Genomic DNA, 15,153 nt, shown 5'->3' on the forward strand with positions numbered 1-15,153 from the left:
TTTCTAGTTGGGAGGGCACGCTGAGGCCGAGTGGGAAGTCTCGGAGGTCTCGAGCGCACGGGCAGTACCTAGGGCGAGGGCTAAACTCATGTATTTACACCCTCATCTCTTCTTTGGCTCGGGCCTGAACAGATGGTTTCTGTTTTTCCTGGCAGATTTGTGACAGAGCCACAAAAGGCCCCTGCTTTGACATGAAGCCAAACGGTTTAGGCCGTTACTGGCAAGAGTAGGGGAAGAAAGAGGACAGGGGAGAGCAGAAAGAGGGGGAGGGCCGAGTGTGGAGGGGCGCCGAAAAGGAGGGATAAAAAGCCCAGCAGCGGATAACAATGGACAATCAAACACAGAATCTGACCACAAGCTCTTCCAAAAAACAGCTCTGGGAAAATAAAAAAATGTGTGCAATAAATCCTGGGAGCTGAGAGCTTGGTCAACAAGCTTTCACAACTATTTGGGGTTTTGGGACTGATTGTGAGTTGTGCTAACATCCATTAGTGAAGCCCGAACATGCACTCTTCGTGCTTACTGGCTCACGTAAGAGAGGTAAATGGATGCTTGTGGTAGTTGAATATGCTTGACTGCCAGATATACATGTAGTTAATCACCATACAGTTTAGGGCTGCGTGATAAAAACGATATACCAGGGGTGTCAAACGTAAGGCCCGCGAATGGGTTTTATCCGGCCCGCGGGATGAGTTTGCTAAGTATAAAATTGAGTCGAAATTTTTTAATGAAAGAAACTGCTGTTCTAAATGTGTCAACTAGATGTCGCAACAGCAATTCTTTGTATCTATGTAGATGATGCTACATATGTAAAAAAAAAAAAACCCACAAGATGTTAGTACATCAGTCGAGGAAAATGATCAGACTACATAAATAACATCCTGTAATTTGATTTTTATGTAATTTGTTTTATCTTGATAGATTGAAAATTACCACCAATGAGTTGACTGATGAACATTATCACCTAATTTATTCAGAAAGTATAAATAACGACAAAGAAAAGGTAGAATACTATAAACTGCAACATGCAAGTGTAAAAAAAACAACAACATTATGATTTGTACATTTTCAGAATGTGCTTGTTCTATTTTTAAACAAAGAAAACAATCTGAAGTGGTCTTTATTTTTAAGTTATCGTGCCGTGGTTTTACCAGTGCGGCCCACTTGACTTGGGAGTAGATTTTTCTCCATGTGGCCCCCGATCTAAAATGATTTGACACCCCTGCGATATACAATATTTGTTTGATAATGCAAGTTGATGACAAATTTTAGTGGTATCCCGCAAATTTTACAGTGCAGTGTGTGTCTCTCCACGGTGCAAATCTGTGTGCTTAAAACAATGTAGCGTCCTCGCTAGCTAGATAGCGGCTAACTAATCCTCACCTCCAAGGCGGAAGATAAAGTACGTTTTCTACAAGTATCATTATCACTGGGGGATGAGGGACAGCTAAACACGCTACACTACACACTGTAGGACCTAAGCTGTATAATGTAGCATGGTTAGAATACAATAAGACATGCTAACAACTAAGATACAGTTTTTGAATGTAAACAGGGGTGGAAGGATCTATATAAATATCGACAGTAATGATACCAAGCATGGTCGATAATAGAGTGATCAATATTTTTTATTGTCACAAAAATTTAAAATGTTGTAAATTTTGTTGTTTGCAAACTTAGGGGAAAAACTCCTTGAACACATGAGGGCTTTCAGGGCAAAAGCCAAATCATTCAAATTTGAGCCAAGAGTAGTTTTTGCTTATGTTTAGTTATTTTGCACTATTTCATTTATCTTGCTCAAAATATTGAATGTAATGAAAGGGAATAAAGAACTAATTCAAATAAATAATTGATATTGTTACACCACCATCCTGTGTTTTTGTCTGATTATGATTGTGATCAAAAATGTAATATTTTTAAATGATCGTAAAATAATTTAAGTCTCGGTATCAGCATTGGTATTACCAATACTGCCCCTGTAACTACTTGGTATTGTATCGTTACTCAAATTTGTAGTATCGCCCAAAACTAACTTTAAGTATCCAAACAACGGAAGAATGAATGCTAATTACATTTTAACAGAAGTGCAGATAGAAACAAGTTACAACATAACATAACCAGCTATTAACAGTAATTTAACAAGTACATCAATAATATTTTTCATAAAATAATAGAACGAGAAATTTAGCAATATGTTACAACATACATCAGCAGCCAAATTAGGAGCCTCTGTAACCGGTTTTAAAATGCTGCTATTATCATTTATAGACCAAATAATATAATGTGATATATATCGTTATCGCAGGAGGCTGCAATATTTATCGTGATGGAGATTTTAGGCCGTATCGCACGTCCCTAATACAGTTGTGTCAAGTCATTCAATTGCAGACCTCCCCTTCATGATGTGATTACTAATATTGTATTTAAGCCAATCAGGTCGTTGTGGTTGTGCCGTGCTGCACAAACCGCTTTTTAATTATTTAAATCTGATTTATATATTTGACATCTAACTGGCCAAAGACACTTTATAGCAATGGTGTCCAAACATTTTCCACTGAGGCTTTACATTACACCACTTTTTATGTAGTTTTTAGGGGTCTTCAAATAGTCGAAGATTTGACAATTCAATTCAGATGAGTCGGATTTGATTATCAACCTTGCAGTATACATTACTACTACACATCATCATATGCTTATTTCACTTAAAAACAACGCCATAGATTTGAATGGTCGTCGAATTTGGGCAAAATCTAACAAAATCTAGTTGAAGACAGCCAAAGTATTTATAGAATGTGGCATGGGCACTTTGGAAACCCACGCTTTATAAGAACCTGGAAATAATGTGTAAGAATGGAGCTTTTTAGTTGACTATTTGGTACATTTACCATCACATCAATTGTTACATTGTAGTAGGGCTGGGCGATATATCGATATACTCGATATGTCGCGGGTTTGTCTCTGTGCAATACAGAAAATGACTATATCGTGATATTGGGAGTATACGTTCTCACGCAGTTGCTTTTAGCTGCGGGGCATTAAACTGCATGCGTTTCTCACTCTTTCCTGTCTCTCCTTCTCACAGAGACTTTAAAACAAGCGCACCTTTTACGCAACGTCATACGCTCGCGCGGAGCGAGAGGTAGCGACATGGTAACGTTAGCTGTGATGCTAACAGCTAATGGTGTGGTTTGAGTGGTAATACGAGAGAAAGAAGGTGCGAATCTGGTAACAAATGGAAGAATAATTAATTCCCAAGTAAAACAGCACGAGGTCCATCGTCTGACAGTGGTTTGGCTTCAAGCGGGAATATGTCTTTACATGTCAACATCTCTGTTCGGTGCCACACCAACTAAATGCCGAAGCAACTATTTCCACATCAACACCGGAGGACATATACTATTTGATATGCAGCTCATTTTTATGTGACACTTATTGAAATATCTTGTGTGTCATCATGCACAAAAGTGCACTTATAGCTTGTTTTAAAATGTCTCTGACAATCTTGCACTTTCTGTTTTGGAAATGACATGAATGTTTGTGCCACTGCTTAATTTAATAAATACACTTTTGCTAAATTGACTTAGTTGCGATTTCCCTCTCTGCATTAAAGTTTAAAATGAGCATATATTAATGCAGTATGAAGAAGAATGTTTTAATGTAAACACATAGAATCATCATACTGCTGTGATTATATGTATCAAGTGTTCATTCAAGGCTAAGGAAAAATATCGAGATATATATCGTGTATCGCGATAGGGCCTAAAAATATCGAGATATTAAAAAAAGGCCATATCGCCCAGGCATACTTTGTAGATATTTTTAATAAGATAGAAGAATCTCTTCTGTTATGATGACAGGTTTAATTAAGTCAGTAACAGCGCCTCTGCTGGTTACAGTCGATTAGAGCAGTGGTCCCTAACCACCGGTCCGGGACGCATTTTCTACCGGGCCGCACAAAAACATTAATTTATTTATAAACTACCACATTTTCTTCGAATTAACGTTTGCCTGTCCCACTAAACACACCAATAAGCTTGTTAATAGATGTATATTACAACTCTTTTGTTGTAGTACATGGGCCAACGCACATTAATGGACATATAAAATGTTAATGTGCCAGATTGTAGCCAAAGGCAAATTTTCCATGCTCAGTTTTTTGCTGTTTTTATCTGCCACACGTAGAAAGCCGGTCCGTGAAAATACATTAAACCGGTCCATGATGGAAAAAAGGTTGGGGAACCCTGGATTAGAGCACTCCATAATAATAGGTCATAATGCCCACTTGCTGAGACATCCATCCATTCGTTTTCTACCGCTTGTCCCTCTCCCGGTCGCTGGAGCCTATCCCAGCTGTGTTTCTGAAAATTGGTGGTTGGACTAATACAACTATATTATTATAACCCTTTTTTTCTTGATTTTAATACAATGGGAAAATCTCTCGCTAAAAGTTCATAATTCTTATTTCAATGTCAGAAAAATGCTTCCAGGTGGAGTTGTGGGTGTAGTTCAACATTCCACAGCTGATTTTGCCTTCTTTAGATAGCAAAACAACAGTATTTCTGCTGAAATATTTAATACATTGTTAAGCTAAAATCTTTTATGAATTGAAATCAAGGGAAAACTACTGAGGGCATGTTTTCAGTCAAGTCTAAAATAGATGCACAGTGGTGATGGCTCGTCGGCCCTGTGCAGACGGCAGCAGCTGAATAGTAAAAAGACCTTGATTGGCGGTGCCGTGTGTATGTGAATGGCGGTTAAATAGACAACCCTTCCCTGCTGTGCAGCGCCTTTCTGTAGGAGAATGACTGAATAAGCTCTGCTTTCATAGGTCAGGGATGCACACTCTGAAGAATCAGCACTCGTGTTTTTCCTGCTGTAAGCGATTTTCCCAATGAAAGCAGATTGGATAACAACAGAGCTTTTTTTTGCTGGAGGCTCAAGCCTGTGTGTTCTGCTGATAAGCCTGTTCCCAAAAACCACAACATGAAGCCTAGCAAAGAGCTCAATTATACCAGGAACTATAGCTCTCTCAGCTCCATCTTTCAGAAAGAAAAAGGGGCTTTTTTGCCTCGCGTCTTGTCAGTTAATAGAACATCAATACAAATGGGTTGAGCTTCCGCCAGCCCACAGCGATTTGACTGCCCAGACAACTTAGATCATTTGCACAACACGGAAGCGGTTCTGTCGCACTTCTGACAGCTGCCGTTAACTGGCCCAGGCGTCTGTCGTTTGGAGCTGCTTTAATTAGTGTTTCGAGTAAAGTATTTATAAATCACACTCATGCCCAAGGTTCTGGCTGCTGATCTAAGGACATGGCAATTAATTCCCTTTGACGTTTGTGCAGATTGTACGAGGGCAAACATCTGCTTTGAGGGCTGAGTTGAGAACAGTTTTTGCCTGTTGGACATCCGGTTAATGACAAGACCTGGAGGGTTCCAGTGCTCCCTTTTCTTTGAAAGAATGAGGATGCTGCATTTCTTAGCACCAATAACGTGACTTAATACACTGACATCAACACTCAAATGTTAAAGGGAACCAGTGATGAATTTCCTGACTTATAAATGTTGTTGCAACGTTGAAGACTGGTGTTAAACAATGCCAAATCATCAAATAATAGAGTTAAGGCATTTTGGCTTGAGCTAGTGTAACGAAGGCCAGCTTTGGTAAACCTCACTCTCTGACAGCTTCAAGAGCAGTGATGGCTATCGGGTTGATAGTCTGAGCTTTTAGCTCAGTAGTCGGCACGCTTGACTCTCATGCCAGCAACCTGGGTTTGAGGCCCGGGTGGAACAGTAGGGAAAAACACAACACAGCTGAACAGGCGAGTACACAACCGCGACACTTGGATGCCTGTGTTCTCAGGGTTTCGCCGTCTGACTACAATGTGATGTCACCACAAGGTCAATGTACTTTTTTAGTCATTAAAAAGGTCAAAATATGCTTTTTCTCTACATTTAAAACAGTTCCTTGTGGTCAACATAACATGTAATGGTGGTTCTTTGGTCAAAATTTTACATAGAATATGTTTTAGGGACATACTGTCTCTTTAGGATGCACCCTATTTACGTGGCTTCTTGTTTTTTCCCCGTCGTCCATGTTGTCGTTTTTAGCGCTTCCATTGCGAGTCTACTGACAAATGGGGCGGCATGGCGTAGTGGGTAGAGCAACCGTGCCAGAAACCTGAGGGTTGCAGGTTCGCTCCCCGCCTCTTACCATCCAAAAATCGCTGCCGTTGTGTCCTTGGGCGGGACACTTCACCCTTCGCCCCCGGTGCCACTCACACCGGTGATTTGAATGATGAATGATAGGTGGTGGTCGGAGGGGTCGTTGGCGCAAATTGCAGCCACGCTTCCGTCAGTCTACCCCAGGGCAGCTGTGGCTATGAAAGTAGCTTACCACCACCAGGTGTGAATGAATGATGGGTTCTACATGTAAAGCGACTTTGGGTACTTAGTAAAGCGCTATATAAATCCCAGTTATTATTATTATTATTACAGTAAATGTAAGTTCAAACCATGTGCTAATTTGTCTTAAAAATGGCAACAGCGGAGGATGCATGTGCATGTACGAGCCAGTCTGCCCCACAACAAAAGGATAGCGAAAAAGAAGGAGCTTATTGACTATAGCGTCGGACTACAATGGCGGACTCAAGCAAAGCACTTGGGGTACATTTTTATCAAATACCGAGATAGTCGCTAATGTCACAATTGGGGAAAATTCCAAACAGTTTGTTTGGAGGAAGTATAAAGTAAGGCAAGATTGTTTTATAAATATCTCTATCATGCCTCCATGGTTTGATTTGAACTTTTCGGGACTTGCGCAGATCCTAAATACACAAAAACAGGTACCGATAGGTATTAAATGTTGGTATTGCATGATAGGTCTCCCTTTAACTAATGCTCCTCCCACTCTGCTTCAGACTGAGGCAATGCAAAAAAAGGTAGAATAAAATTGTTAGTTATTTAATCTTGGCATGCAACACAAATGTGTGACTTGCAGTGACATCAATGCAACCGAAAGCAGCTGTTTTTATATGACTGAATCGCTCGCAGGTGTACCTATTGTTGTGACTAGGTAAATCTATATAATGTTTACAAAGTTTAATTTCGGTTGTGTCAAGAAAAAAAATAGCGGTGACAACTTCAAGATATATATTTTAACAGTGCACCTTTTCAAAAGATAAATTAGGATACTTTTAGAAAAGGTAGGGTGTGGTTTCATTTGCAATCCAGATTTAAACAACTTGCAGACCAGCTCAAAAAACGGCATACGAATATGACTTTGGAGCAAATGACACCAATTTTACACTAAAGCATATCCAATACATATAATCTAGACCAAAAGGAAGTGTTCTAAATGTAGACTGAAATCACAATAGGTCCCCTTTAAAGGGGAACATTATCACAATTTCAGAAGGGTTAAAACCATTAAAAATCAGTTCCCAGTGGCTTATTTTATTTTTCGAAGTTTTTTTCAAAATTTTACCCATCACGCAATATCCCTAAAAAAAGCTTCAAAGTGCCTGATTTTAACCATCGTTATAAACACCCGTCCATTTTCCTGTGACGTCACACAGTGATGCCAATACAAACAAACATGGCGGATAGAACAGCAAGGGAAAGCGACATTAGCTCGGATTCAGACTCGGATTTCAGCGGCTTAAGCGATTCAACAGATTACGCATGTATTGAAACGGATGGTTGTAGTGTGGAGGCAGGTAGCGAAAACGAAATTGAAGAAGAAACTGAAGCTATTGAGCCATATCGGTTTGAACCGCATGCAAGCGAAACCGACGAAAACGACACGACAGCCAGCGACACGGGAGAAAGCGAGGACGAATTCGGCTATCGCCTTCGAACCAACGATTGGTATGTGTTTGTTTGGCATTAAAGGAAACTAACAACTATGAACTAGGTTTACAGCATATGAAATACATTTGGCAACAACATGCACTTTGAGAGTGCAGACAGCCCAGTTTTCATCAATTAATATATTCTGTAGACATACCCTCATCCGCTCTCTTTTCCTGAAAGCTGATCTGTCTAGTCCAGTTGGAAATGCATCTGCTTTGAGTGTCGCAGGATATCCGCACATTCTTGCCATCTGTCGTAGCATAGCTTTCGTCAATAAAGTGTGCGGAACAAACGTCCAATTTCTTGCCACTTTCGCATCTTTGGGCCACTGGTGCAACTTGAATCCGTCCCTGTTCGTGTTGTTACACCCTTCGACAACACACCGACGAGGCATGATGTCTCCAAGGTACGGAAAACAGTCGAAAAAACGGAAAATAACAGAGCTGATTTGACTCGGTGTTTGTAATGTGTTTGAGAAAATGGCGGATTGCTTCCCGATGTGACGTCACGTTGGGACGTCATCGCTCCGAGAGCGAATAATAGAAAGGCGTTAAGTTCGCCAAAATTCACCCATTTAGGGTTCGGAAATTGGTAAAAAAAATATATGGTCTTTTTTCTGCAACATCAAGGTATATATTGACGCTTACATAGGTCTGGTGATAATGTTCCCCTTTAAGTTCATCCATCCATCCATTTTCTACCGCTTGTCCCTTTCGGGAACACGGGGGGTCGCTGGAGCCTATCTCAGCTGCATTCGGGTGGAAGGTGGCGTACACCCTGGACAAGTCGCCACCTCATCGCAGGGCCAACACAGACAGACAGACAACATTCACACACTAGGTCAAATATTAAAATTAATTATCGCAGCTGGAGTGCAAAGTGAGGGAGAAAAATCTGTCAGTGAGATGATTTATTTTTAAATTATGTTGCAAAAAATACAGAGATTATATATTTTTTTATCACTATGTCAATAATGATGCTAATTTTGTGCCTGAAAATGTAGTGAAAAAAAGTGAACAAGCCTGTATAAATGGAGGCTTTGATGAAAGATTTTAGTTCATAATTAAATATATTATATCAATGGTAATAAATATAGGCTTCTTTGATAAATGCTATTGGTCTTAAATACGTACAATTTATAATATACACACTATTATAATTTAACAGTAATTTTTATAGTCGCTAAAAACTATTTTAATTTTTGAGATGAATGAAGACTGAGCTTTAGTTGATCCGAATGCACCTGAAATGCAACTTTTTTTAAACTAACATCTATCTCTGAATCTGCGGTTTCAGCATGCTTAGTTGTTTGCACACTGAAATCAAGCGAGTGTTCCATGACGTCCAAACCAAGTAAATGGTGGCAGCAAGGCCAGTCAGATGACACACCCACTTCCCTTGCAGCCCTTTATGCGACTTTATATAAAGCATTCCTGAGTGTTAGTCAGGCTTGGAGTGTTTACACAGCGCTGGGTCCTTTACGCTCGGCGCCGGCTGTTTGAGCCACGCTGACGCTTCAGGGCCGGTGTGGAAATGGACCCGTGGAACACCGGGTGGTTATATAATAATGAATATGACTGGGTTAATGGTGAAAGAGACACTGCATTTATGTATTTGCGTTGATGCTTTGTCTTGAAATGTACATGGCGGAATAGAAGTGTGCGGGAACATCCGGAATGATTGTTGTGTTCGTGTTCTCGAGGTAGGATTTGGAAAGAAGGGGGTAGGAAATAAACAGAGCTTTCCTGTGGGTATTAACTGGCACTGGCTCAGATCAGACTTAAAGCACAAAAAGCAAGTTGAATCATAAGCAAGAGTTTTTCCCGCCCTCAGTTCGACAAGCTAGGCTGTTAGTGTCTATACAGCTAACGCCCAGCCTTCTTAGCTTTCCCCTCCACAATTGCTCTGTCATTTCCCCCCACTTTTAGTATGTTTAAAGGGCAGTTTATTTTCCATTTGCAGGGGGAAAATTCATCTCTCTCTGCTCTGTGGCAGTGGCAGGCCTCCATCCTCGAGGAGGTCTATTACCTCTGCTGCCAAAGTAGACTCCTCTCCAGGTTGACTTGCCTTAATACCTCCTTTTATAACCATTAGTGCCTCATTTTATAACCAGTCACATATTTCAAAATATTTAAACAAAGACACGACACATTAGGGACGGAACGATATGAAAGTTTCAGATCAGGGTTATTGTGATCAAAATGATCCCGATTATCATTATCACAATATTGTTGAATGTGCTCAAAAAGTACTTTTACACACAATACAATCTTTTACTCAAGTTTTATTCTAAAATACATAGATTTTAGGTTTTAAAGTGTTTATTAATGATAAAGGCAGAACGGTGATTGCACGCTTCATTTCCTGTTTATGTGACGTCATGCAAGTTTACTTGATGTCTGTATGAATTAGGTTCAATGTGCACAATTGAATAACTTAGTTGCTTGGACAGCAATGTGTTTATAAAAGTTTAGACATTTGTACGTATGACATTAATGCAGTGCTTCACAATTATTTTCTGTTACGCCCCCTAGGAAGAAGAAAACATTTTGCGCAAATTGAACAGCAACAATAACTCATGAGCTCAATATATAAAACACTTAAAACTAAAAAAATAAAATTTAAACAATTTGTGCTGAATTTTTTTTTAATCAAAATTACCGTATTTTTCGAAGTATAAGTCGCACCGGAGTATAAGTCGCACCTGCCGAAAATGCATAATAAAGAAGGAAAAAAACATATATAAATCGCACTGGAGCCCTGCCAAACTATGATAAAAACTGCAACTTATAGTCCAAAAAATACGGTAGAAAGTCAGGAATAATGGTTACAATGAGCACCTTTTGTAGCGCACTGATTTTTGAAGCAGGGTTTGAAGCAGTGATTCCCAGAGCCCAAAAAAAGTCTGCGGGCTATAGAGCGTTTTCTATTCGGGCTCCAGTACTATGGAATGCCCTCCCGGTAACAATTAGAGATGCTACCTCAGTAGAAGCATTTAAGTCCCATCTTAAAACTCATTTGTATACTCTAGCCTTTAAATAGCCCCCCTGTTGGACCAGTTGATCTGCCGTTTCTTTTCTTTTCTCCTCTGCTCCCCTATTCCTTGTGGAGGGGGGGGGGGCACAGGTCCGGTGGCCATGGATGAAGTACTGGCTGTCCAGAGTCGGGACCCTGGGTGGACCGCTCGCCTGTGCATCGGCTGGGAACATCTCTGCGCTGCTGACCCGTCTCCGCTCAGGATGGTGTCCTGCTGGCCCCACTATGGACTGGACTCTTACTATTATGTTGGATCCACTATGGACTGGACTCTCACAATATTATGTCAGACCCACTCGACATCCATTGCTTTCGGTCTCCCCTAGAGGGGGGGGTTACCCACATATGCGGTCCTCTCCAAGGTTTCTCATAGTCATTCACATCGACGTCCCACTGGGGTGAGTTTTTCCTTGCCCTTATGTGGGCTTTGTACCGAGGATGTCGTTGTGGCTTGTGCAGCCCTTTGAGACACTTGTGATTTAGGGGTATATAAATAAACATTGATTGATTGATTGATTGATTGAAGCATGATTACCCGTGGTCCCATGCGTCATCCGGGGGACTACCATACTATTTGAGAAGAACTACGCAGGGTTCATACACCTTTTCCATGGCCAAATTCAAGCACGTTTTAGGGACTTTCGAGATCAAATTTCCAGTTTTTCCAGTATGCTTCAAAAGGCAAAAACCAGTCTGAATCAATCCATGGCCTTGTTGTTTGAGGTCACCAAATGCTATCTGTAGGGAAAATACGGAAAATCTGCTAAAACCTAAGCCTAACATTGAACCAGCAGTTATCATTAACTGAATGGGCATAGAAAACAAAGCAGTGTTTCTGTAGACTATTCAATGTCATTGGTGTTTGCAAACGTGTCTCCATTTGTGTTGTTTTTCAAATTTCTTGTTCTTTTTCTTACAGCACTCAATGACATTGAACAGCACGGATTGATTCACACCGTATTCGTGCTTGTAAACTGCATAACGTGATATAAATACATGCACCCTCAAAATTTTTATTTCACTCATTTATTAACAAAACTGTTCCACATTAATGTAAGGATAATAAATTAAAGGAAAATATTTTGTTTGTTTCACAACACCTCAGTCACCTTTAATTAAGCATATCTAGCCTTATAACTGTGGCTATGATAACAAATTAACAAAAAGACAAAAGTTTACTTTTTTTGCCAGACAAGTTAAGTAGACAACGAAAATAATAGAGCAAGAAATGCATAAAACCATGGTGTGTAAAAACTACAAAATCATTCATATTAACTCAGCTCTAAGTTGAGAAAAAGGTTACAAATTATACATTACATGACCTTCAATGTACAAACAAGTCCAATAATGGACTAATAATTTCCATCCATCCATCCAACAATCCATTTTCTACCGCATTCGGGGTCGCAGGAATGTTCATTAAAACGACAACCTCCCGGCATGATGGACCGATGCACCACTGTCCTCTTGGGGGCGATCAAGCGTGTAGCTTTCATTTTTAAGTCAACTTATTTTATTTTTTCCATTTTATAATTTGCCTATTGAGTCAGACTGCCGAGAAATATGATGAACATTTCCAAGCATTTACAAGCACTTCACCCAAAATTCAAGCATTTTTCAAACCTTGAAAACACAACATTAAAATCCAAGCATTTTCAAGGTTTTTAAGCACGCGTATGAACCCTGACTACGTTAATGTGTCAGGTATTCATGTTCGCATTTAAGATAGCAAGGAATTAGCGCCCAAGCTGCCTAATGTTTAGACAGGGGTAGGACGTTTGAACGTATGACGTTTATGTGTCTAGTATTACGGTTTTTGGATGTAAGTGCGCACAGCATAGATGCATATGTGGAAGACTACATACGCGAGAACTGTAAAGAAGCATCTCTACTTGGTGAACAGGCATCTTTGTTATAATATCTGTGCCTTCCAATAACCACGTAAAGCTCAGACACTTTGTTCCCAGTCGCTGTGAACTTGCAGCTCAAAGTATCAACGACCTACTCATTTATATCTATGCCTGACAGCGTTTTCGCAATGTGTGGATATTATTCTCTCTTCTGACTAATTCATCTACTTGGTATTTTTCCGCTTCTTACCTGGGTACTCTCTACGCCAGGGATGTCAAACATGCGGCCCGCGGGCCGTCTCTGACCCGCAAACAGGTTCAATCCAGCCCGCGAGATGAGTTTGCTAAATGTAAAATTGAGCTGCATTTTTAAATCAAAGAAACTGCGGTTCTAAAAGTGTCCATTGGATGTCACAATAGCAATTCTGTTAGGCAAGCAAATAGTTTATATTGGGGTGAGCAAGTATACCAAGCAAGAGGTACACGGTAAAGCGGGGCTGCGACTCCTCCCCCTCAACCCAATGTAAAATAAACAGGAGTAAAATAAACAATTGGTAACCTCATCTAAAAGGCTGGATGAGACACTGCACAATTGATATAGTTCTGTGAAAATGATTTTCTTCTGTGCAAATTTAAAGAAAGTCAACAATGGAAATGATAAATTAAGTAGTTGATACATAGAAGTGTGTTTATTTATGATTTGTTTTGTTTTTGTGCAATCATAGATAGGCTGTGACTTAAAGTTTAATTGGTTTGTAGAAACACTGAGATTAAGTCTAATTTCATAATGGTGTTTTTGAATTTTTTACTAATTTGAAGTGTTTTGTCAAGAGGATTATTTGTGATATGTACATTTTCAGAATGTCCTTGTTCTATTTGGGGCCTGAGTAAAACAAAGAAAACAATCTGAAGTTGTCGTAGTTGTATTTTTAAGTTCTTATGCCATGATTTTACCCGTCCGGCCCACGTGGGAATACATTTTCCTCCATGCCCCTAAGCTATAATGAGTTTGACACCCCTGCTGTATGAGGTAACAGTTAGACTTCTGTTTGAATGTACAAAACATTTATTATTTTCTTGTTTCACTACTTCACATTCAAGCTAGCTTAGCGCCACGGCTAGCATAGCTTGTCCTTTCCTCCTACCTTTATGTGTCTGCAGTTGCACTAAATCTGCCTTTTAGAATCTTCTGTATTACTTTATTTAAAATGCATTAATAATCAATATTTGGACATTTGTCCATCGATTCAAAATCAATCTTTAATTTTTACGATAAATACAATTTGATTTGTTAATACGAACTGTCAGGACTTTTACAGCAGTAAATACTAATAAGTCAAAATGTGCAACAGTCAGGAGTAACATGCACACACACTCCACTTAGTGGAGATATAAATCAAGAACAAGTCATCTTAAAGAGGAACATAAAGTCTGGGCATTGGTATGTTTTGTTTTTCAGCGTGGTCACGACTGAGTGTTAATCATTGCTAGGTCTGGATTTGACCCAGTTGTACTGTAACAGTACTCTCACACAGTGAATATCCACACTGTGTGCAGTCTGGCAACTGTGACCTGTATTATTATCACTTACGGAAAGGGTTATTATAACCCAAAATGAATTATATTACACAAAAAGTACATACAAGTTTTTATAAACAGTTCATTTCCATATAACTTAACGCGTTATGGCCGCATCGCTGCTCTTTTGCTGACAAATTCCATAAACATGTCACAACTGACTTACTTACTATTTGCGCATGCATTTGAGTATTTTTTGTGTCTTTCTGTTAAAAAAACATATGTAATAAATATGTATTTTAAGTAACCTCAATACAAGATAATAATGGATTTAAGAAGTACTTAAACACTGATGAGGTTTTAAAGCAGTCAGGCTGAGGTTTACTTATTATTTTTTGTTAATACAAAAAAAACAGGATTTTTTTTTATAAGAGGGGAAAATAAATACCGTCTCTTTGTTGGGCAGGAGCTCCTTCCGGATCCTGAAGAAGTTTTTTCCGAACTGTCTCAAGCCTTTAATGAAGCGCTTCTGCAGATTTTATAGGGAAAAGAGAAGGGGAGGGAGAAAAAACAGTTATTTCAGATCCAGCGCCACTGTGAAAAACAGTTTTCCTTTCAGTCGACTGAGGTGGGAGAGTTGTGATGTCTATTTATTTACAAGGCTGCGTAGCCATTTAAAGAGCGGAGCAAACACAGTCATGTCAGGGTACAAAAGAGAGGAAATGACAAGTAGGGCAAGAGAGACGCAGAGGTTACAACGTATTCTTTTGTGGGGGCAGATGTTAAACAAGACACATGTTGATCACAAAAGTGAAGTTCAAAACCAAGACCTGAACTTCCTCCCCAAATATATCTGACAGTTTACAGTTCTACATTTTGTGTGTAATGGAGAAATA

General features: G+C 39.6%; 1 protein-coding gene across 5 annotated transcripts in view; it reads right to left on the minus strand.

The window, feature by feature from the left end:
- Positions 1-15,153, minus strand: part of rerea (arginine-glutamic acid dipeptide (RE) repeats a) — a 333,506-nt gene that overhangs the window by 21,841 nt on the left and 296,512 nt on the right. For all 5 annotated transcript variants that reach the window (XM_061977159.2, XM_061977142.2, XM_061977151.2 and 2 more), the window contains one exon: positions 14,706-14,786. In XM_061977159.2, the coding sequence (XP_061833143.1) occupies positions 14,706-14,786 (81 nt within the window). The remainder of the gene's footprint in view (positions 1-14,705; positions 14,787-15,153) is intronic.

This window comes from Nerophis lumbriciformis, linkage group LG01 (assembly GCF_033978685.3).
Source record: "Nerophis lumbriciformis linkage group LG01, RoL_Nlum_v2.1, whole genome shotgun sequence".
NCBI classification, from domain to species: Eukaryota; Metazoa; Chordata; class Actinopteri; order Syngnathiformes; family Syngnathidae; genus Nerophis; species Nerophis lumbriciformis.